General features: G+C 34.6%; 3 protein-coding genes across 3 annotated transcripts in view; all 3 read left to right on the top strand.

The window, feature by feature from the left end:
* The window catches only part of LOC133186126 (large ribosomal subunit protein eL32-like), a 256,634-nt gene that overhangs the window by 3,779 nt on the left and 227,381 nt on the right, over positions 1–25,474 (top strand). The gene's annotated exons all lie outside the window — the stretch shown is intronic.
* On the top strand, positions 9,391–10,214 carry LOC133192646 (uncharacterized). The gene is made up of 2 exons (XM_061328674.1): positions 9,391–9,647; positions 9,884–10,214. The coding sequence occupies exons 1-2, from the start codon at positions 9,425–9,427 to the stop codon at positions 10,021–10,023; spliced, it is 363 nt and encodes a 120-aa protein (XP_061184658.1). The 5' UTR covers positions 9,391–9,424; the 3' UTR covers positions 10,024–10,214.
* On the top strand, positions 20,072–21,156 carry LOC133192544 (uncharacterized). The gene is made up of 2 exons (XM_061328571.1): positions 20,072–20,294; positions 20,530–21,156. The coding sequence occupies exons 1-2, from the start codon at positions 20,072–20,074 to the stop codon at positions 20,667–20,669; spliced, it is 363 nt and encodes a 120-aa protein (XP_061184555.1). The 3' UTR covers positions 20,670–21,156.

Here is a 25,474-nt window from a genome sequence, read left to right as displayed (position 1 = left end):
TCTGAGGCTAGCATTGCGAAAACAAAATTTAATTATTCCAAAAATGTTCACGTTTTTCGGAACTTTGGCCCTAAAAATACCCATTCCGTCAGGGATCAGGAATGGGTATAACGTTGGAACACCCATCCCGTCAGTGATCAGGGATGGAGGTTCCTCGTCAAAAATTTCTAAATTGTAAATGAAACATCCGTTTAGAGATGTCCAAAAGCTCCGTTGTCCTCTCTTTTCAAAATTCTGTTATTCCAATGTTAAATAAGTTAATTATTTGCAAATACTGTATTTGCGTTTTCTTTCTTTTTTCCTTACAAAAGTTGAAGATGAAGTTATGAATTTCCTTAAGTTTGACCAGGAATTTCTATTTTAATTGAAGAAAAAACAAAAAAGAAAATGTGATGAATGGAAATTATCGTAATCATTTTTTTTTTTTTACAATTGCGAATCAAATCTTTTGAATTAAGTCGCCTTTTCAACAATTGGGTCTGCTTCTTTAATTCTGCACCATTGAACTTTCAGCTGCACGCGTGTTAATTTGTTTGCGCATGCTATATCAGTGATTGATGAGGAATATAATGAACATCAAATTCAACAGGAAAACATCACTGTGTGCACAATAACGAGAAAAAAATTAAGACAGATTAGATGATTACCACAGTATTATATGAGGAACTTCAGATACCGTATTTCCCCATTTTTAGCATATTTTAACATATATTTGTTAAAATTTGAAAAATTTTAAATGTACCAACTTTTAGTCCGACATTTAAGTATCAACAGGAATGAATTACCAAGCGTGTGTTGGTTCAAGAATAGTCCGTTGCTCAGGCGCAGATCCAGGATTTTTTCCGGGGGGGGGGGGGGTTTCCACCCCAGTAAAAAACAAACAAACAAACGTAAAATCCATTTCCCAAACTTGAAAAACACCTATTTCGTGGTGATTATGGTGGGGTCCACGATTTCTAGGGGGGTCCATAAAGTCATTTTTTATTTGCTTCAGTATATCATGTATATACTTTTAATAACTCTGCAAATTCCAGGACGGGGGGAGGGGTAGGGGTCTTGACCCCCCTCCCCCAGGACCCCCCCCCCAGATCCGCGCATGGTTGCTGCTTCGTCAGGAATGAATTACCAAGCGTGTAATATTTATGGTTCAGGAATAGTCCGTTGCTTTGATCTGAAAGTTTCCATTTCAACAAAAAGGCTCCATTATGTCTATACACTGTGTTACTTAAATTTCTTTGCACGTTATTTTGCTTTTTCCACAATCTTTCATAAACAGGACAGGAATTTATGATAAAGGGCGAAGGAATTCCTTATATTTACATTTATATGTGAAATAAAAATATCAGTATAGATCAAAAATGCTGTCTATAGGAACTGAAATACACGAAGCATTCCACGTTTTAAAATTTCCATAGTCTCCGCACACTGACGACAAACACCATCACAACCCGGGAAATCGACATTCAAATTATATGCCACGTTTTTTTTTTTTTTTTTTTTTAAATTCTTTGTTATGCACAAATACGTTTTCTTTATGTCAACTGTAAAGAAATTCAATGTACTTAAAATCGAGGAATGATTGCAAAGCGTACAGATTGCATATAATTATTTAAATACCCTGCAAGACCAGGAAGAATAACAAAAACCTGAAAGGCAAATAATAAGGGTATATGAGTAATGTGACCGGAGTGCACATTCAACACAATTTTGGTTGCATTGTAGGACAGCCACTAATTTGTTCTAGCTACAGTCAGGTAATTTTTTTCTAAAACTTTTGAAAATTTTATATTTCTTGATTCATGTTTTATTATAAATATTTAGTCAATCACCGGGAAAACACAATATTCTTGTAAAATCTTAATTTGTATTCTAGGCCCTGAAATAATTTTTCATATTCCAAATACCACCCCAGTAAAAAAAAAACAAACAAACGTAAAATCCATTTCCCAAACTTGAAAAACACCTATTTCGTGGTGATGATGGTGGGGTCCACGATTTCTAGGGGGGTCCATAAAGTCATTTTTTATTTGCTTCAGTATACCATGTATATACTTTTAATAACTCTGCAAATTCCAGGACGGGGGGAGGGGTAGGGGTCTTGACCCCCCTCCCCCAGGACCCCCCCCCCCCCCCAGATCCGCGCATGGTTGCTGCTTCGTCAGGAATGAATTACCAAGCGTGTAATATTTATGGTTCAGGAATAGTCCGTTGCTTTGATCTGAAAGTTTCCATTTCAACAAAAAGGCTCCATTATGTCTATACACTGTGTTACTTAAATTTCTTTGCACGTTATTTTGCTTTTTCCACAATCTTTCATAAACAGGACAGGAATTTTTGATATAGGGCGAAGGAATTCCTTATATTTACATTTATATGTGAAATAAAAATATCAGTATAGATCAAAAAATGCTGTCTATAGGAACTGAAATGCACGAAGCATTCCATGTTTTAAAATTTCCATAGTCTCCGCACACTGACGACAAACACCATGACAGCCCGGGAAATCGACATTCAAATTATATGCCACGTTTTTTTTTTTTAATTCTTTGTTATGTAATGGATATATGCCGAATGCTGTTCTATATGTAAAATTATCAGACTGTTTGAGGCCCGTTAGGGCCGAAAACAGTCTGATAATTTTACATATAGAATTGTATGAGGCATATATCTTACTTAAAACATTGCTATTTAAATGTCCAAAAGTTACCTGGAGGAGTCCGATAATTACACAATAGGAGTTCAGGCATCAATAGTTTTCTACCTGAAACCATCTAATAAGTAGACAAAAGAAAAGAGAAAGTTTTTTTTTCTTTAGACAGTAAAATCAGTGAGTGAACTCTTTTGTTTCATTCATTCAATGGCAGTCGTTTGGCTTAGCAGGAACTATGGACAGTAGTAAGGTGATGAAGGATTTTTTTATGATTCGGAATATTTTTTTATTAAGTGCGTTTGACATTGATACAGATACAGTGTTGAATGATATCTTCAAAATGCATTTTAAGTAAAAATGCGGATTTTTATCTAAAATTTTGATTGGATGATATACTGAAAATCTTGGGTTTTAAAAGTGCGGTCATTGGCGAACAAACCTCGTTAAATGAAGAGATTCGCAGACTGGTTCTTTATCAGAAATGCATTTAAATTGGCTTATTAACAGTGCTGTATCGAAAACGCTTTGTTAAAAAATGAATGGAAAGTGTTACTTTTGAGGAAGGTTAAAACTTCCAGTTTTTCAACTTAATTCCCTCGCGTTCGCTTTCCCTGAATTTTTTCTCCCTAACTTTTTTTTTTTTTTTTTTTTTTTTTTTTTTTGGTTTCTGGACAAATTAAACCTTTATTTCACTATAGTTGTTGTTTTTAACTACTGTCCGATTTTGTTATCACTGCCGTCCGATAATATATTACTGGACTGCTAATTATTATTATCGGACGGCTACAGGTAAATTTTTAGACTGCAAGAACAAAGGCATGACGTCACAGCAATGTTTTAAGCACAAATACTTCTCTTCATGTCAACTGTAAAGAAATTCAATGTACTAAAATCGAGGAATGATTGCAAAGCGTACAGATTGCATATAATTATTTAAATACCCTGCAAGACCAGGAAGAATAACAAAAACCTGAAAGGCAAATAATAAGGGTATATGAGTAATGTGACCAAAGTGCACATTTAACACAATTTTGGTTGCATGGTAGGACAGCCACTAATTTGTTCTAGCTACAATCAGGTAATTTTTTTCAAAAACTTTTGAAAATTTTATATTTCTTGATTCATGTTTTAATATTAATTTTTAGTTAATCATCGGGAAAACACAATATTCTTGTAAAATCTTAATTTGTATACTAGGCCCTGAAATAATTTTTCATATTCCAAATACCTCGATCAAGTGCACGCAGAATTAAAGTACTGAAAATACTGGGAGCCATGCTCATTTTCAGAGCACCAAGTGAATCAGGAAATAATATAGCATGAAGGGCCGTTCTGAAATTTGTAACATCGTTAAATTTTAAACAGAATAAACATCAAAAAGACTCATTTGAGGAGTGATTTTTCTTTAAGAAAATAGTGTCCACAGCCGTCGTCTACTTCAATTTTCGGAAGTGTTGTATAAAATTCTTTGAAAAATCACATTTTTAAAAATCTTTGTGGGCAATGCATGGAGTCTTTTTTGTCTTAAAAAAAATTCAATTGAACATTGATGTCTTCTGCAACTTTTTAAGAAAATACGGGAAAATGCACAAGTTCATGACGTCACAATTGGCATTTAGAAGGTCGTGCAAGAAAATCGATTTGTATGATTTTATTGCATGGACTTTGAACAATTCAGAAAGCATGAGTTGTATTTTCTCACAACAATTTCATATAAGAAAAAAGAGGGCCAGCTTTGTACTAAAACGACATCTTCTTTCCCAATTCAAAAGTCTTGCCTTGCATTTTAATAGATTCATTTCGGAAATGTATTTTAATTTTTTATTCTTTAATAGTTTTCTCTTCATTTAAGAGACAATAATTTGAGTCATGGACCCACACATCCGTGCCCAGGAATTGATCCGATGTGACCTTTGTAAGACTGAAATGGTACGGGTTCATTGCGATACTTGTCATGTCAAACTGTGTAATGCCTGTATTGGTGAACACATGGCATCCAAGGAATCTGAGGAAAAACACGAGATAATAAGATTTATATTTCGAAAATCGATTCCACTTTACCCTCGATGTACCCATCATGACAAAGAACGATGCGAAATGTACTGTAACCAATGTGATATGCCTGTATGCATTACTTGCATTTCTTCTGATAAACATTCAGGTCATCATTTTTTGAAAAATTTGGAAATTCTGGATGAAAGAAAAGAAAAGGTTATCAAAGAACAAAATGAATTAAATGATATATTACTGGTATATCTAACGTACCAAAAGACTGCATCTGAAGTTGAACACATGATAAAACAGATAGAAAAGGCATGTGGAGATCTCTCAATAGCCATAACACAACATGGAGAGAAATGGCACAGAGAAATTGACAAAGTTGTTCAAAAACTTACAGTAATTGTTGATGTAATGAAAAACAGACAGTTACAAACTTTACAAAGTCAGCTTGATGAAATTAACGAGAAAATTTCTGAAATAAGGAATGAAATCAATGTAATTGATGATGTGATGGGCTCAAAGGACATTTCAGAACTGTTCGGGATTACATTAAATGTAGATAAATATAGAAAACTTCCACAAAAATTTGTGCCGTCATTCCCTTCATTTACTCCAGGAACAGAAGTGGAAGAACTGTGTAGACTGTTTGGAACTATATCACCAGAGAAACATTATTACAGTATCAAAAAGGGTGAAAGATCATCAGAAGCTGGATTCTCTTCTCCAGTCAAACAGCTGCTTGATGAACCAGAGATCATAAATACCATGTACACTGAGTATGGAATAAACCTATATAATGTGGCCTGTCTGAGTGATGAAAAAATCTGGACAAGTGGAGATGAGGGTATCATGAAACTCTTCAGTGTCAGTCAGGGATCACTACTCAGAACAATCGAAACCAATACAAGACACACTTCCTGTATCAATGAAAGAAACACTTTCTGTATCAATGAAAGAAACACTTCCTGTATCTATGATATAGCAGTAACAACACACGGCTATCTAGTCTATACTGATCCTATGACCAGAACTGTGAACATTGTGAAGAATGAAGATAATAAGACTGTGATCAGACCACCGGTAAGGCGGTGGGTACCTCACAATATCTGCAGCACCTCCTCTGGTGACCTCCTGGTAGTCATCAACAGTAATGATAACGAATCATCAAGGGTTGTCCGTTACTCTGGCTCCAGAGTGAAACAAACTATTCAGTTTGATGAAATGAATCATCCTCTCTATTCATCTGTTAACTCTTCTAAATGCATCTGCGAGAACAAGAACCTGGATATTTGTGTGGCTGACTGTGGAGCTAATGCAGTAGTAGTGGTCAGTCAGGCTGGAAAACTGAGATTCAGCTACACTGGACAAATTTCTGCTCCATGGAGCCAAATATTCAATCCAAGAGGAATCACCACAGACAGTAAGAGTCAAATCCTTACAGCTGATACAAACAATCACTGTGTCCACATCCTAGACCAGGATGGGCGGTTCCTCTCTTACATAGAATGTGGACAGAGTAGTCCCTGGGGATTATGTGTAGATACAAATGACAATTTGTTTGTTGCTCAGTGGAGAAATAAAGAAGTAACAAAAATCAAATATCTGCAGGGAAATTGAACACAGAGCTACACTAAAATACAACATTGACATTAGAATGTTCATGGACATGACACATTGGCCCTCCTCGACAAATCCCGGGAGCCCGATGCCCGGGACCTGGTAAACGTTGGAAGGGGGCATGCGGAAGTTGCATACCCACAAGCCCAAAGAGCACGTAAATTTTGAGCTTAAATCTCCATAATGTTTATAACAATGTATTTTTGCTTTTGATTTGTATGATAAATTGAATTATCAGATGTTTCATTTTCATTCATGAATAATGTAACATATCAAATCAAATAATATATCAAAAACATATATACTTAAAAGTGTTTGTTGGTTTATTCATCCAAAGTAAAGCATAAAATTTATAACGACAAACGACAAATTATTCTACCACGATTTCCAAGAAACTCTTTGGAGACAGAAAAAGTGTAGAGGTTGAAAACAATGCGTGACAATTTATGCTCTTGAAAAAATGGATTTCCTAGGCATGATAAAGCGAATAAGAATAAAATTAATTAAATTCTGGGCTTGTAAATATATATATTTTTCAAGCTAATAGTAAATGGATACAACTGCTCGAAGGGAATGTGCTGAAAAAAGATTTGGGGAAGACTGTCTTCACATGTTTATCATATGTAATAACTGCGAACGATAGTATTGTTTTGCCGCCTATCTCAAAGTCAAATTTCAAAAGTTAACATATTTGAATGATTTTTCATATTTATAAAGATATTTATGTTAATTTTCATAAAACATAGCTTATTTGGTAAAACTAAGAGAGATAACTCTAATTTTGGTAAAAATTGCGTTTTTCATTATAGAAGTCAACGGAAAACGGAAAATATATTTAAAACATCCCCCCCCCCCCGTGAAATAAAAATCCCTTTTTATGGGTTTTATGAATTGTTATTTGACAAATTCATACCAAAGCTTTTTTTGTTTCAAGTGGGGGGGGGGGGGACAAAAAAACTGCAAAAATCGTCATTTTATCACCAATTTCAAATGAAATTACAAATAAAATAAGATCTTTTATCAATCGAATTTTACACAAGTTAAACATATGGAAAGTTTTAAGGGTCATTTATCCATTTCCATGTGTTTTTGTAAATCCAGCAATTTTTAAAACCTGATTTCAATGGATAAAATGTTCAACCACCCTTTTGAAAAGAGTCGATTGATCACATCATGAATCCAAAAAATTAGACAGTTATTCCTTAATTAAATGGGTGTAAAATGTAGGCGGGGATCGAGAGTTAGCATGCGTGATTTGTAATAAATAGGAAAACATCTTCCCAAGAACAAAAAAGTCAAGATAAGTCATAGTTATTTGGAAGCATCCTCAGGTTGTGTAGTTCAAAATTTGTTCAAATCATGACCCTCTGGGGTAGAGATGTGCGATTTTATCGATATATCAATAATATAATTGGGATTATTTTATTGCGTGATACGTTTCGTGATACGGAGACTAAAATACAGGTATTTAAAAAAAAATCCAAAAATTATTCATTTATTTTTTTTCAAACTATTAAATCACAATTAAAATCATTGTTAAAAATGTTGAAAAAGTTAAACAATGGCATTCAAACATGCTTTATATTACATGTATATAAATAAAAATTAAGAGGATATATCAGTATGACTTACCATGATCGGAAGTTCATAAAAGAAAGAATTTTAAAGATTTCTTCTGTATATAACTAGTACATGTATTAAAAAAAAACTTTGATCTCCTATTGTTGCCCCATCCTACCATATAAATACGAATGATTATGTTTTTGAGAAGATTTTCCCAATATATTCCTATGTAAAACTCTGATCCCTTGTTGTTGCCCTCATTACCTCGGAGTAGGGATGGGTATCGCTAAAGATTTCGTATTGTGATATATCACATATCATATGATGGTATTGATATTGAAGCATCCCGGTGTTGTGTGGATTCAACTTTTATAATTAAGTCATAACTACGTAAGAGCTATATTTCGGTCTGCAATGTGGATTCGAACTTTTTATGAAATTAAGAGGGAAATGAAGAACAGCAGAACAAATTACGAAGGTGATGAATTATATTTATCTTGAATATCAAGTTTTAATATGGCGAATTTGCTGAATATATGAAAGTCACATCTTCTATTTCACTCTACAATTTTTCAGAAACGATTAAAGCAAAATAAATTGGTTTATTCACTAAAATGCAGGTACGCTGACCTTTGGGTAACTCTGATTTTAATAGTAAATATTTTAGCTCACCTGATCCAAGGGCTTGGAGTGTAATTTTAGCCGATGTTGTACCTGTTGGATAAATGGAGATAAAATTCACAAGAAAAGTATGACGAAAGAGCTGGGGGGAAAAAACTTGATATCTTTTCTTTAATTGGGGGGGGGGGGTTACCAATAGCTTATTATCGGGTGTAGAAATATATAGTAGATTTTCTAGGTACTGAAAGCCATTGAAAGTGTCAATTAGAGCATTTCCCCTTAAATAATACTTAAGGTCAAGATTTAGTAAATGTTAAGTGCCTACAGATTAGTCAAATTTGAGAAGTGAGTTTACAAATATAGCTTGGTAAAGTAAGGTGTAATTGGACATAATTTTTAGATAAACTCAACGAAAAAGCATGTTTTAAATGTCATTTTCAATGAAAAATGAAGTCAGGTATAAATTTTGGAGTTTTTTTCCATCTCAGATAAAAGAAATGTATCAATATTGCATCCAGTCTCTCAGAAAACTTTTTTTTTTAGTATCTTCATGCCCTCTACTTTAAAATGATATTAAATTGAATATAGGTATCGGGGTTTCGTTTGACATGATTTCAAATTCAATTCCATGAAAATGCTTCAATTTGTACTTAATTCTATTACAGCCATAAAGTACGGGAAAATTTATCTTTAAATCAGTTATGACGTCATAATGGAATTAGCTTCAAAAAGACAGTCTAAGCTCATTTACTAGATCTTGACCTTAATTAATACATTCAACTATGTGTAGAGCTAGCGCTCTCAAGAGTTGAAGTACACTGTAATATGCCATGTCCAATACATTTTGACGTCATAAAACATTAAATCACTCTTGAGTATTCATGACGTCACAAACAATAAACTATTGTGGCGTCACAATCAACCATCGGAACCTTTGTTGTTAGATACAACCATTGCCGCTCTCAACAGATCATGGGTCTTCTTCAGAGTTGCTTTGCCAGAAATAACAAAGTGGGTGTGATGAAGGAAGAGATGGAGGCGTACGAGAAAGTACGACGTACAATGGTCGCAGAGGAAGTAAAAGAAAAGAAAGGCGGTGTGGCCTTTGATCTCACCTTCGTTTCAGAGGAAACCCCAAAAATGCCTCCACCCAGATTGCTCGAGAACAAAAAAGAGGATTTTGAAAAGTGGAGAGGTGGGTGAAATAAGAGTACATATATTTGACTTGAGAATTTTCCTACACTGTATTTCGCAAAGAAATGTAGATTCTTATATAAAATGTTACGTAAGTGGGTGTTCACGACTCGCAATAGGGTCTGGGTTTTAGTGGATTCTTATACAGTTGTAAGAAAATTAAAAGAGGACGTGAGATAGGCATATTAAAATGAGAATTAAAATTATTTTTCACTACTCAATTTTATTAATTAATAGAGTCTCAAGAAAAGGCACAGGCCGAGAAACAGGAACGGGCACAACAGAATAGAGATGAAGCCCGTATCCAGAAAGAGATTGAAGTGGCCCACAAGGAGATGGAGAGGCTCGAGAAATATGTCAACATCACTGCCGAATAAATTGGATCTGAACTCTTAATATTTCTGGCTAAATTTAATTCTACAAAAATTTTGAAGCTTGTAATTTAAAAGATTGGGACCAAAGAGGGGACACCCGAGCTCTTTATCTGTTGTGCAATTGTTTGGCTTTTAATTCTATTTATAGCTATTTTGGTTTATTTTTTTTTTCTTTGAAATTATTTTTTCGCAATGTGGGCCTTGGAGACAGATCTGAGGGTAGCATTGCGAAAACAAAATTTAATTATTCCAAAAATGTTCAAGTCTTTCGGAACTTTGGCCCTTAAAATACCCATTCCGCCAGGGATCAGGAATGGGTATTACGTTGGAACATCCATCCCGTCAGTGATCAGGGATGGGAGTTCCTCGTCAAAATTTTCTAAATTGTAAATGAAACATCCGTTTAGAGATGTCCAAAAGCTCCGTTGTCCTCTCTTTTCAAAATTCTGTTATTCCAATGTTTAATAAACTAATTTTTTGCAAATCCTGTATTTGTTTTTTTCTTTATCCATCACAAAAATTGTAGATTAAGTTATGATTGGATCAGGGTTTCTATTTTGAAGAAAAAAAATGTAATGAATGGAAATTATCGTCATCAATTAATTTTTGAAATCGCAAATAAGTTTTTTGAAGTCTCTTTTAAAAAAATGTGTTTGCTTCAATTATTCTGCATCATTGAACTTTCAGCTGGATGCGTGGTAATTTTTTTAATTAATACCCACGTGTATGGTTTGATAAAAATAGAATGACATTTGGGCTAATGATTTTCATTGGTTGAGAAGAAAATTTCAGCTGATACTTGTATTAAGAAATAGAGCAGTGTTTGTAAGTCAGACTTGTGAGGCTCGAAAAACCGTGTATTAAGGGTATACACACGGTAAGGCAAGAACTTAAGTTCTATGACTTATAAGGCAAGCCTTATCGTGTGTACCGGTGTAAAGACGAATAATGATCCCCATCGAATAATGACCGGGGGTCATTTTTCGACGTTGAGAAAATTAATGACTCCCGGTCATTATTCGACGTCGAAAAATTACCCCCGGTCATTATTCGATGTCGAAAAATGACCCTTTTGGCTGTAGAAAAAGTGACATCACCCTTAAAATCTGCATACCCTACGGAAAGAAAAATGACCCCCGTAGAATAGTGACCCCCTTGTAGATTTTATTAGGGATATAATTTCTTTTTTGGTTTGAAATATTTAAAATTATAAATCAAGAGGCCCGTGGATGAAAATGCTCACCTGAGGTTAATTGAGGATATAGCGATGATCTGTTCTCATTTAATAATTCAAATGTCTTTTATGATATATTGACAACATTGATCGGCTTTAATCAACTACATATATGTGTAAATTCTTCCAATTGATTTAACTAAGGTATCATTGTTTTAAAGAAGCTTTTTTTTAAATTTTCGCTTATATTCCAGATAGAGAGGAGGGATAGATAGATTTGTTTGTTTGTTGTTTAATGTCCCTTTCGAGAATTTTTCACTCATATTGAGACGACACCATTTGCCTGTGGACGGCTGCAAATTGAGACCTGTACTCGGCATTTACGGCTTTTGAGCAATGAAGGACTTTTTGTGCCAGCACAAACTGCGACATGGGACCTCGGTTTATACGGTCTTATCCGAAGGACCGGTCTTTATATACGTCGAACATTGGATTTGAACCCAAGACGTAAGGATCAACTCTTTACGTCGCGACTCTACTGAGAGCAAGCGCTCTAACCACTGCACCACGCGGGCGACTAGAGAGAAAAAGAATTGTTTATAAAAATCTATCTACCGCTTAATCAAGTTGCATCCAGGTGTCTTGGGGTTTTTAAGTCAATGGTTTAAACAGTGCACATACATTTAATTAAGGGACATTTAGCAAAAGTGTCTTACAATTTTAATGAGAAGAATTACATAATGTTTCAGAGGCATTCGTACATTTTCATGAAAACCAAAAGAACAAGCGTTAATAATAAGCCATAAAAAATATATGGCAAACAAAAAAGTTTAGATGCAAGCAATTAGAACCTAAATTGCAAAGAATTAGAGTCATTGAAAAAATATCCATATCTCGAAACTAGCGTGCACTTGATTCATGTTTTATACATGTACCATGCTCTCCTTTATAAGAGAAAAGACTTGTCCAAAGAAGAAACAACAAATCTGTTTGAACAAATATGTAATTCGCTAAATTATTCAAGTAATTCAATATCCAGTTCGTCCGAACAATTCAGAACAAAAATAATTTAATCTACTTTCTTCTAGCCTACGAGTATACATAATTCGTCCAAAGAATGTATTTATCCACACAAATATTTTGGTTGTCTGAATGAAGAACTAACTTGTCAGAACTATTATCGTCTTGTAAGAAGAAATGTCTTATTCATCCAAACAATTGTTTTTCTTTTCTCGGCTTTAACGGCACCATACTACTGCATGATATTCCGTATTTAGAAAAGTTTCTTTCATGGTTTTTTTTTTAAAGAACTAGGTTCACTTAAGGCCTTTTTCGGCCCTGTAAATTTCTGAAAAAGTGAAAGTACTATGTTTTAGTTGGCGATGCATTAATCTCATTTGGACCCTTGGAAACTGTGTATCTGTCAAAAATGACGCAATTTACTGGCTAGTCAATGCATTATGACGTCATGAATTGTGTCATTTTTTCCATATCCTAAAAATTTCTACAAAAACGGCCAAACTTTTACGCTATTTTTCAATACTTTGTATAGAGGGCAACCTCTGATCTAAAATGTGCAATTATATAATGATAGAAATGTTTCTCAACATTACAAAACATGATTTATTTTTGGATCGAAGGGAGCGCTTAATATATTGTTTTCCTCGCTCAAAGTACTCAAATTAACTCATTTTCTTTGAAATTAAAAAAAAATTGCAATTTCACAAAGCCTGTTTTCCAATACCTGGACTCTCAGAGAAACTTTTATATAGGAAATGAAAGCACTCTACTTTATATTGATGTTTGAGATGGGACATTGATTGTTAGTCAACAAATTGGTGTATCTACAGGGCCGTTTTATGCAAAAAGTGAACCCAGCTCTTTGTTGAAGTTATCTAGATTCTAAAATTACAAATGTATTTACTAACAAGGTCAATGAACAGGAATTTTAGAAATGCTTTCTTTGATTGAGGCGTTGGAAGCTCTGTAACATTAACTTATTTGTCTTTATCTTGTTTCTTGTTTAAAGTTGTACTCAAAACATGCTCTAGAGTACCGAATAATTTTAGAGACCTATGCCATATGCTGGCGATAGGGAAAAATCATTATATAAATACATGTTAGAAGTTGGAAAAGCCGATTCTGAAGTCATCCCGTTTGTTAGTTTCACAAACGTCAATTATAATAAATTATCGAAATATGAAACTGATTATAAAACAGATTAAAACTAGAATGTTTGCTATTGCAAGCAATAGACATACACAATGACCCATGCCTAATGATTACTTGATGGAAGATTTTCTGCCTCCCCTAAGAAAAAAAAACTCTCTAACTGTACACGTTAGTTAACTCGTTCGATGTATGAAAAAGTGTATCAAACCGATTCCATGGCAATGGAAACAATTCTTAAATCTTAAATGTAAATGCATTTGTGAAGTTTCATAAAGATTTCCAAACCATCCATGAAAACATTCCCTTACAAAACTTGTGTTTTTATGTTTCCATGGCAATTTAAGGGTGGTTAGTTTGAAAAATCGAAATATTTGATGAATATTAAGAGTTGTTTATCGTCATTTCTGAAAAATTTCATTAAGTTTGTCCAAGACATCTAGAAAATGCTCGGACAAAATAATAGGTCAAGAGATAACAATATAGCGTCCTGACATGCGTTCTTGACGACATAATAACAGCTTTAACCAATAGCCACTGAGATCACAATACGTTTAATAAAAACAAACATTACGTAATGCTGTTTGATACTTTCAATTGCGTGTTCGTCCAGTGTTTACAAAAAAAAAAAAAAAAAAAAAAAAAAAAAAAACGGAAAAAAATACACGTTGAGACCCAAACCTTGCATCAATCTTCTTTTTAAACTTTGTATCACTCTGTAGGGAAGGGGGTCATTTTTCAACTGGGGTCAATTTCTTATCGGTTACCCCTAGGTTTCTTTTTCTACAAAAAATTACAATTTTCTACGGATAGGGGGTCATTTTTCGATGACCCCCGATCATCTTTCTACGGGGGTCATTATTCGTCTTTACACCGGCCCTATAATGCCTATTGGAATCGGTATAAATAATCCAAGGTGAATTGAATGTTTCACATGAAAGAGCAATAGCTGCCTTGCCGAACAACACAGTCGACTCAGAACTTAAAAGGAAATTACCTCTTCAATTCAAGAACAACCTATTTAATATCAATTGTGGACGAGTGTTATATTTTCATAGGTGCATTCATGTCATATATAACAATTATTTTTCATGTTCATTACTCTTATTTCAAGACAAAATGCTTCAGAAATGAGTAAAGATAAAATACGTATATCTATGAATGAGCAAAATTCAATGAAACCTTTTAGAACTCTTTTTCCCGAGATTTTTTCAAAGTGTAACGTGTATATTAAAACTTTTTGACATCATATTAATAAAGATGTGAAATATTTGTGTTTTGAGACTCCCCCCTCCCCGTTTATGTTTAGTTTGTACATGTACTATTCATCATATTGTGTTCATATTCATTCTATATTTCATCATCATATGTAAATGGATTCCCTAACAGCAATTATATTTTAATTGTACACAAACGTTTACGACGTTATATACTACAAAACGATGTTTGGCAATTCCTATTTTTTTCATCTTTAGTAAAAGACCAGTTTTCCGAGGTGTCATGGATACTTAAAAATATGGACTCTTATGATTATATCAGTAATTATTATGCATGTTTATTATAAAATAAATTCAGGAAGTTTGAAAAATGACCTTTCGATCGAACCTAGGTTGAAAGCCAAGATATTTATATATTTTGAAATGTGTTGCAAAAAGTGGTGACAATATAGCTTGCCTTGGCGGGACAGACTATTACATTTAAACTTTACAGTTCATTGTGTAAATTGATCCTTGTTTCCGTTTCAGTTTGCGTCTGCCGGCCACGGTTTTTTTTTTTCCTTTTTGGTCAGGGCTTAATTTCTAATTTATAAAGGGGGGGGGGTTAAGGTTATTGCACTTCGTCCTCGAACGTCATTATTTTATCATTGTTAAATTATACGCAAATGTATTGTAAATTCTATTATAACTTACCTTCTTTGTTGATTACTATGCATTTGTTATACGGTTGGACGTCACACGTTTCGTATTTTCGTGATTTATTCCACTTCAGAGATGTCGTCTGTCATTTTGGTCTAGATACTTTCGATCCTTTTTGTTAGCTTAAGCGCACTGCGCATGTCCGGTAGTTTACCAATATATAAACATCACCAGGGACGCTGAACTTTCAGTTCGACTTTGCTGAACGCCTGCTAACAATCTTTAAAACAACTAATACGTAATTACCGATATTTTTATGGGTAATTTTCAACGAGTCATTAACGTCTAAGTAGTTTTACTATAACTTTCATTGGCCAAATTGATTTATTAAGGAATTCAACAGTTATTATAACAACATACCATATAACAATGTGACGTCCGACCTGACCAACTGTACTACATCACCATATTGTTGATTATCGTGTTTTCCTGCCATCTATATCATATTTATTCCGTTATTAAGTTATTGATGAAACTTAAAATATAATATAACAGGTTAAAATTCAGGTCGTTTCGATAGAGCCGCTTCTGAAGTTCTGTAAGTTCTGCTTTGTATTTGCGTATTGTCATATTATTGTGCGTATCTTGAAAAAATTTGTATGAATTAAAATCGTCGTATTTGTCACTGAGTAACTGAAATAATTTGATGAACGTCGCGGTTTCAATACCAAATTACCACACGTGTGTGTTAACTATAGGGGCCTGTGGAATCTAATCTTATCTTGACTCTTGAGGCGCACGTAATTCTTGAAAGCTATAAATATAAAGTTGCACAAGTTTCATTGACATCTCAACACAGGTATTGTCATTTTTCAATACAAAAAATATTACTTCCGTGCGTATATAGATTAGATGCATATTGCATGCTACTGTGAGGTTTACTCAGGTAGGTAAATTAATGAAATTTAGAGCATACGTGATATGTTTCTGCTAGGAATAAGGGAAACTGCCCAATCACGTATGCTTGTTATGACAGCCCCCCCCCCCCCCCCGATGATATCCACCTTGACTTTTGTTAAAATTTAATTCAATTGGGTTGCAATACATTTTAATTTCTTTACCTTATTTTAAACTTTATATAGTAATACTGGGTACCCTTGATTACTAGGCCTAGATGATTGTATCTTGTTTAACGTCCCTCTTGAGAGTTTTTCTCTCATATGGAGACATTGCCATTACCGGTGAAGTTCCTGGCGCGAGGGGATGCTCCGCTTAGCGGTGCTCTTGTTTAGTTTAGTTTTTTAGTGTATAAAATCCTAAAATCCTCAGAACAGCAGGGCAAAGGTGAGCATTACGGTCTATGGGCTTCTTCTTTGACACTGAAAACCCTGAAGAGGGATGGACGTACCCCTTTGAAGCTCTCATTTTTCAATAAAGAATGAAATATATTTATATTGAATATAAGTTTATGGTGAATTTGCTGAACACATGAAAGTCACATTTTTTTTTTTATAAAACTCTAAATATTTTCCAGAAACAAATGAAAGTAAAATGTACAAGTTGTACAGAAATCAGCGCTTCCCTTGAAATCATACCTTTTTGATGGTAGCTTACTGGTTTATTCAATAAAATGCAGGTACGCTGAACTTTGGGTAATTCTGATTTTAATAGCGAATATTTTAGCTCACCTGATCCAAGGGCTTGGAGTGTGATTTTAGCTATGTTCTACTTGTTGGATAAATGGAGACAAAGTTCACAAGAAAAGTATGACGAAAAAGCTGGAGGAACAAGAATAGATATGGGTTACCCCATATCCAAGATATTCGACTCTTAATTTACTCGAATGTTCACTGTGCTCAACTGATCTCTAAGAAAAAAATTGAACTTGGTATGAAACTAGTGTATAGTTCTTCATATCCGTAGCAAATACTGTCACCAGTGCACACCGCTTGCAAGACCAGTAGCTCTACTGCTAGGTCTACGCACGTGCGATCAGAAATCTGTGCAGGTGTTGTATAACCACTCCGTCATCAAAAGAAAAAAACCCCACACAATTAATGATTAACATTCTCTCTCAGAAGAAGCTGTATGATAATTAACGAACAATAATCATGAAAGTAATATAATTGGTGAAAAAATTGTCAATCGAAGATTGACCTAATTATATATTTTCGTGAAAAAGACTGAGGATGCAGCTAGCGTAGGAATATGAATACTTCTTATTTACATTTCTGGGGGGGGGGGGGGGAGTGATTTTCTTACAATCATTTTACGTTAAGTTTGTTTTCTTCCACGTATTACATACATATCGATATTCTAAACATTTGTTGTAATGTTGTATCTGCTGATCATAAATGGAACAATATTTTTTCAGAGCAACTGTGTGAAGAGTACCCGACTTTAGTAATATATCTTGAATCAGTAGATAGTATGCACTGATCGAATATATTAAAAAACTTGATATCCTCCTTTTTTTCGGGGGGGGGGGGGGTACCAAAAGTTCTCGTCGGGTGTAGACATACATAGTAGCTTTTCTAGGTACCTAAAGCCATTGAAAGTGTCAGTAAGAGCATTTCCTCGTAATTAAAGACGTACAACAGAGTGGGGGAGATAACTCTTGCAATTTCACTTAAACGTTTAACATGACGTCAAATTTGACGTTAATAATAAAGCGTCAAAATGACGAGCGATATGATCCCGATGTATTAAAAGTAGAAACAGAAAAATGAGATTAGGGGCTTGATTGTTATTTCTTTACGAGTACCAAATTCTATCATTGATTATTTTCTTTAATTAAACCCCTCCCCTCTATGAAAAGGAAGAAACGAAAGATTACCCCTTAAATTTCTCTACTTTCATATTATGTAAATCGTATCCGTGATCAAAGTACAACATTTTCATCTTAAGATTTTTATGTTACATTGTTTTTTTTTCCTGTTACAGTTGGCTACATAACATTCCGATTACAGGTCTATCGTATAAAATTTTATGCATTCACCAAATAAATATTGGTTTGTTCTTCTTTTATATATACATGTATAATAAACAAACAAACAAGTAAGGGAAAAAATATACAAGTATTTTACAATATAATTTCAGAAACTCACTGATCAAAGAGGAACAACTCTAAAAATTGTGGGATATGTTTGTTTTCCCTCCCTTTAGTTGAGTTATTCCTCCTGTTTTCCGAACAATTATGTTTTTTCACGAATACACAGATCTATACATTTACAATCAGACCGGCCTGATGAACTCGAGAACTGAATACTGTAATATTATATGTACAAAGTAAGTATCGAAAGTGAAAAGGAATTGTTTACAGAAATTATTGGAATTCATGGATATCTCATTGCAGCAAACTGTCCAACATGAACAGTGTCGGTTCGCATTTCCTCGAATCAAAACAAAACGTTTTATATCACTATACACATGAATAATTTTAAAATTAATGAAGAATTTAAAGTTCAAGTTGATACATTGAAGTTAATATGGATGAAAAATCTTCCATTTTATCTATAGAAGCAACGGAAGTATGTATACAATATCGGGGGGAGGGGGGATCCCCACACACTCCGGAACATTTGTTTGAAAATATTAAGAAACTATAAATATTCCATTTATATCACAGGACAGTTGAACATACGCCATTGTGAGTTCACATTTAACAAGAAATAAAATTAAAATTGATTAAATAGTATAGTAAATTTCAATGTCAGTTGAATTTCATACCCAAGTACGAAATATGATTGCATATGTATGGACTATGTACATACCGGACACGTGGGCATAAAATCCTAAGTAAGTTTTACCTAAATCAGAACATTTTATTAGTCGATATTTTATATGCATACACGAATAAACAAATTACTACTTCAGGAATTCAATGGACTAAATATAACTGCAATGTATGCGATGTTTCATTAAGCTCGAATAGTCTGTATCACAAAAAAAGTAAGGAGGAAAAAAGGGGGGGGGGGTCGTAGTAAAAAAAAATCGCCTATAAATCTACATTTAAATGCGATTTACATTTGAAAACTCTGATAAAATAAAATGTAAATATCATTTTTAAAGCAAAAAATATTTTCCAGCTTGGAATTTTTATGTGTATTTGTAGATTCATATAGCATTTTATCGTCCCAAGTTTGAAAGACGCTTGAGAAACGTGATTTAGGAAGAAAGGCGGAGGGGGTGATTTTCCGCTATTAATTCAAAACGGGTCGTTTAAAAAATTACAAAAAATTATGATGATTATTTTTTGCAACCCGCTACATAAAGAATGTATTTTTTTTTAATTAAACGATAGGTTTTTTCATGAAAAAATATTTAAATTGAAAAATACGCAATTTTCAAGGCTAAGATGAACCATAGTTTTTCAGTTTAAGGTCTTCAAAAAAAATTGTGTCGATATATACTTCTACAAAATTACTTTATTTGTATGTTACATGGTCAAACCAATTAGTCGATGAAGTTTGACAGCCAGGCTATCCCGACTTTTTTGAAAATCAAGGATTTTATAGTTTGTTGATTTCTTCTCCTCGTGAACAGCTAAAGGGGGGGGGGGTAACTTTGGGAACTTCCCGTCCAAATACGACTCGAACGCTTTTGTCCAAAATGTGCATTCACATAGAAGATATAGTCATGTATGAAATGTACAAAAATAACGAAAATTAAACGACAGGAATTTTTGTACATCCTTAAATAACACTTATGATGTAATGCGTATACATGCCATGCCAAATTCATTTTGATCACGCTTGAGTATTCATGACGTCATAAACAGTAAACGTATTGTGACGTCACAGTCAATCATCGGAACCTTTGTTGTTACAACCATTGTTGCTCTCAAAAGATCATGGGTCTTCTTCAGAGTTGCTTTGCCAGAAATAACAAAGTAGGTGTGATGAAGGAAGAGATTGAGGCGTACGAGAAAGTACGACGTACAATGGTCGCAGAGGAAGTAAAAGAAAAGAAAGGCGGTGTGGCCTTTGATCTCACCTTCATTTCAGAGGAAACACCAAAAATGCCTCCACCCAGATTGCTCGAGAACAAAAAAGAGGATTTTGAAAAGTGGAGAGGTGGGTGGAATAAGAGTACAAATATTTGACTTGAGTTTTTTCCTACACTGTATTTCGCAAAGAAATGTAGATTCTTATATAAAATGTTACGTAAGTGGGTGTTCACGACTCGCAATAGGGTCCGGGTTCTAGTGGATTCTTATACAGTTGTAAGAAAATTAAGAGGACACGAGATAGGCATATTAGAATGAGAATCAAAAATATTTTTCACGTACTCAATTTTATTAATTAACAGAGTCTCAAGAAAAGGCACAGGCCGAGAAACAGGAGCGGGCACAACAGAATAGAGAGGAAGCCCGTATCCAGAAAGAGATTGAAGTGGCCCACAAAGAGATGGAGAGGCTCGAGAAATATGTCAACATCACTGACGAATAAATTGGATCTGAACTCTTAATATTTCTGGCTAAATTTATTTCCACAATAATTTTGAAGCTTGTAATTTAAAAGATTGGGACCAAAGAGGGGACACCCGAGCTCTTTTTCTGTTGTGCACTTGTTTGGCTTTTAATTCTATTTATCACTATTTTGGCTTATGTTTTTTTTTTCTAAATTTTTTTTTCGCAATGTGGGCCTTGGAGACAGATCTGAGGCTAGCATTGCGAAAACAAAATCTAATTATTCCAAATATTTCCACGTCTTTCGGAACTTTGGCCCTAAAAATACCCATTCCGTCAGGGATCAGGAATGGGTATTACGTTGGAACACCCATCCCGTCAGTGATCAGGGATGGGAGTTCCTCGTCAAAAATTTCTAAATTGTAAATGAAACATCCGTTAAGAGATGTCCAAAAGCTCCGTTGTCCTCTCTTTTCAAAATTCTGTTATTCCAATGTTTAAGAAACTAAATATTTGCAAAACCTGTACTTGAGTTTTTCTTTGTCCAATAAAAAAAATGTAGACTAAGGTATGATTTTCATTAAGTTGGACCAGGATTTCCATTTTGAAGATGAAAAAAATGTAATGAATGGAAATAATCGTCATCACTTATTTTTTTTTTAATTGCAAATAAGCCTTTTGAAGTCCCTCTCAAAAAACTGGGCCTGCTTCAATTATTCTGCATCATTGAACTTTCATCTGCATGCGTGGTAATTTATTTGCTAATCATGATTTACAGACAATATTACGAATATCAAATTCCAGGAAAATATCACTGTGTGCACAACAGTATGGAATCCGGTTAGGGACACGTAGTTCAATATCACACCATCGAACATCGGCTATAGGGTCAATGGCGCGATAATGCGATGACGATGAAGCAATGGCGCTGAAACAATGGTGCGATAGGGCGATGACGATGATGTGATGTTGCGATATTTAGTCTGATCAGGATGATTTAATGTCTCTCGTTATCTACAGAGGGTATTTTTCTGACACTTTTCTTGAAGGTAGGAGAGTGAAAAAATTCACAGTGAAAAAGAACTTGTTTGTCATTGTAAAAATATCAATTTTATTCATTTTGGATAAATAACAGAAGTTCATTGTTGAAAATGTAATAAAGTACAATATACTCTGTAATTTTTCGGGAGATTCTTCCAATCTTTAACAAGCTACATTCTAAGAGTATTGCATAATCTATACTAGTAACCTACCGGCAAGTGGTGTAATCTGATTTCCCTTAAAACTTAAAAAAGGCCGTAATTCCGTCAAAGATCATTAAAGCGGAACAAAATGCAACTTGATCTATATCTCATCAAGGTAGACTCGCATATCAAAAGAGCAGCTTAATATCTGCAAATGTTTCGAAAAAAGTGTGGAAAACCCAGCTCTCGACAGGCAGAGGGACAGGCGGACGGACAGCTAGACAGACAGACAGGCGGACGGACAGCTAAATAGACAGAGGGACAGGCGGACGGACAGCTAGACAGGCAGAGGGACAGCTAGACAGACAGAGGGACAGGCGGACGGACAGCTGGACAGACAGAAGGACAGGCGGACGGACAGCTAGACAGGCAGAGGGGCAGACGAGAAGGCAATCTTTATCCCCTTCCAATTTCACCGGTAGGTCACTAATAACGTATGTTTTATTTTGGAAGCGCTTTTGTTTTGACAAACCTAAATGGCTAAAATACATGCAGTCGGCATTGCATACTTTTAAGTAATTATTGTATATACGTTCGCTTATGTTCTTATCTATGTTGTTTAATTTACACAAGAAATAAGTCCATAAATTTTATGTTTATGATTATTTTAATGCGTCAATTAATATTATATCCCTAAAACGACGCATTATGTACACTGAACATGTCCGGAAATCGTTGCCAGGGTTTTTTCGTATTTGAAAATTATATTTCAGGTAGATTATATAGATTATCGAAATATGAAAATATCATGAGCAGTTTTCTGAACAAATCAATATGATGTTCATGTTGCCGATGCAAATAACAACCAGAAGTCTCTGACGAGACTGTAGCTCTACTGGTTGTATTTATAAAGGAAGATTAAAGTAGCACTTGGACTTGAAACTTTGCAACAGCAATAAATAGAATAATGATCCTTGGTTTAGTCTCTTTTGTGGCAAGATTTATTATTATATCAGACTAAAACTGTAGGAGGAGTAGCCTTTTAAAACAATTTTACAGAAATTTTGATTTAAGTAACCATGGCAACATCATTCAACAAAATCAAAAAACAATTACACCAATTATGTATCTCTGTAGTCTACTTGTATGCCACATTATACTGAAATCAGACAAAAAGTGTAGGAGGAGTAGCGTTTTGAAAGTATTTCAAGAAAATTTCTATTTTTAGTAACCATGGCAACACTGTTCATCGAAATCCGAAACTGGTATAGAGAATTATGTATCTTAGTGTAGTTTACTTGTGTGCTAAGTAATACTAAAATCAGAACAAAACTGTAGGGGTAGTATTTTGAAGGTATTTCAAGGAAATTTCTATTTTCAGTAACCATGGCAACAATGTTCATCGAAATCAGAAAATCAATATAAAGAATTATGTATCTTATTATAGTCTACTTGTGTGCCAAGTTATTTTGAAATCAGATTAAAAATGTAGGAGGAGTAGCATTTTGAAAGTATTTCAGAAATTTCTATTTTTAGTAACCATGGCAACACCGTTCATCAAAATCAAAAACCGATATACAGAATTATGCATCTTAGTTAGGCTACTTGTGTGCCAAGTTATATTGAAATCAGATCAAAACTGTAGGAAGAATAGCATTTTGAATGTTTTTCACAGAAAATTCTATTTTTAGTAACCATGGCAACACCGTTCATCGAAATCAAAAACCGATACACAGAATTATGTATCTTATTGTAGTCTACTTGTGTGCCAAGTTATATTGATATCAGACCAAAACTGTAGGAGGAGTAGCATTTTGAAAAATTGTTTACAGACGGACGGACAGACAGACAGACGGACGGACGACGGACACCTTACTATCGCATAAGCTTTTCTGGTCTCTGACCAGTAGAGCTAGAAATCGGGTGACGTGATTCAATCACGTGATTCACGTGATCGGATGACGTGATTCAATCAGGCCCAAGGGCCTGAATGGTCACCTGAGTACAATACAACAATTTAGAGGATCCATAAACTGATAAATGAAGCTTTGGTGCATGCCCAAAAGCAAGAAAAATAGTATGATTAGCATCACCAAAAATAACTGGTCTAGTATTTATCTGTCCCCCATTTAACACTATTATCATGCAGACCATTAACAAAATGTATATTTTTTAACTCCATATTATTACTTCTCACATAGGCCTCTACTGGCCTTTGAAAAACATTTAAAAAGATAAGTTATTTTTGTCTCATTTTTATTCGTCTACTTGATCATTAAAACTATGAAAGTACTTTTTGTATTATACAATAAATATTCTTGCATAATTCTCATATTCTATTAACCTTTCAAATACATTATTTCCCAGTGATTAATTATCAAAGGTGAATGGCAAAGGGGAATAACTTTGCTCAGCAGAATACAAGTTAATAGAGCCCTGGCCAGGACCAGGCCCAGGGACCATAAAACTTAGACAAGCTCACTTTTGATCTCAGTCTCACTTTTCTTCTATTAATTCCTTTGGTAAAAGTGAGACTGAGATCAAAAGTAAGCTCGTCTAAGTTTTATGGCCCCGGAGCAAGAACACTTGACTAAATGGTCCAGGTGCTCAAAATTCTGGTAAAAATGCCCTTGCATATTTAAACTTTTACTCTGTTTGCCTCGAATATGCCCAGAAGCATATAAGATTTTCAACGAAATGCATTTTCACTATATTACTAAATAAATAAAGCCCTATCCTTACACCAGAACATACCGTTCACGGTAGCTCAGTCGGTAGAGCGCTCGCTCCGTGATCAGGAGGTCGTGAGTTCGAATCTCGGCCGCAACTGACCTAAGTCGATAAAAAATGGGTAACAACTGTTCTTTCGCCTTGCGCTCGGCACTTTGAAGTGAAAGTTGCGGGTCCTTCGGATGAGACCTTAAAAACCGAGGCCCCGTGTCACGGCGGGCGTTGGCACGATAAAGATCCCTCACTGCTCAATGGCCCTGAGTGCCGAGTAAAGGTCAAATTTTGAAGCCCTTCACTGGTATATGGTGACGTCTCTATATGAGTGAAAAATTCTCGAATGGGACGTAAAACAATATACAACATACAATACACCAGAACATCTGACCCATTGGCCATGAACTCACAATTCTGGATGAAGCACCCTTGCTCATCATAACTATACACTTTTTTCTTTGCTTTATGACCAGTAGTAGAAAAAAAATATTTTGAAAGAAATTATGCATTTTCATTATATAATCAATAGACCCCCCCCCCTTCATAAGAACGCCTAACTCAGGGGCCAATAATTCCACAATTTTGGATTAGGCATTCTTCCTTATCATAACCATGCACTTCCTCTGTTTGAAAAATACCCAGGAGCAGAGAAGAAGATTTTGAAAGAATTTATGCAGTTTCCCTATATAATCAATAGAGCCCCGCCCTATTACCAGAATCCCTGACCCAGGGGCCATGAAATTCATAATTTCTGAGGAGGCAGCCATGCTCATCATGACTATGTACTTAGTTTATTTAATATCCAGGAGCAGAGAAGAGGATTTTCACAGAATTAATGCATTTTCACTATATATATATATATATATATATATATATATATATATATATATCAATAGAGCCCCGCCCTAACATCAGAACCTCTGACCCAGGGGCCATG

The sequence above is a fragment of the Saccostrea echinata genome, unplaced genomic scaffold (assembly GCF_033153115.1).
Source record: "Saccostrea echinata isolate AGI-Se365-2 ecotype Australia unplaced genomic scaffold, CSIRO_AGI_Sech_v1 ptg000001l, whole genome shotgun sequence".
Classification (NCBI taxonomy): Eukaryota; Metazoa; Mollusca; class Bivalvia; order Ostreida; family Ostreidae; genus Saccostrea; species Saccostrea echinata.
The sequence above is the reverse complement of the archived record's forward strand: the minus strand, read 5'-3'. Positions and strand labels throughout refer to the sequence as shown.

Coding starts and splice junctions, on each gene's coding strand:
- LOC133192544 (XM_061328571.1), top strand. CDS start 20,072: ATGGGTCTTCTTCAGAGTTGCTTTGCCAGAAATAACAAAGTAGGTGTG. Junction 20,295..20,529: donor GGATTTTGAAAAGTGGAGAG/GTGGGTGGAATA, acceptor ATTAATTAACAG/AGTCTCAAGAAAAGGCACAG.
- LOC133192646 (XM_061328674.1), top strand. CDS start 9,425: ATGGGTCTTCTTCAGAGTTGCTTTGCCAGAAATAACAAAGTGGGTGTG. Junction 9,648..9,883: donor GGATTTTGAAAAGTGGAGAG/GTGGGTGAAATA, acceptor ATTAATTAATAG/AGTCTCAAGAAAAGGCACAG.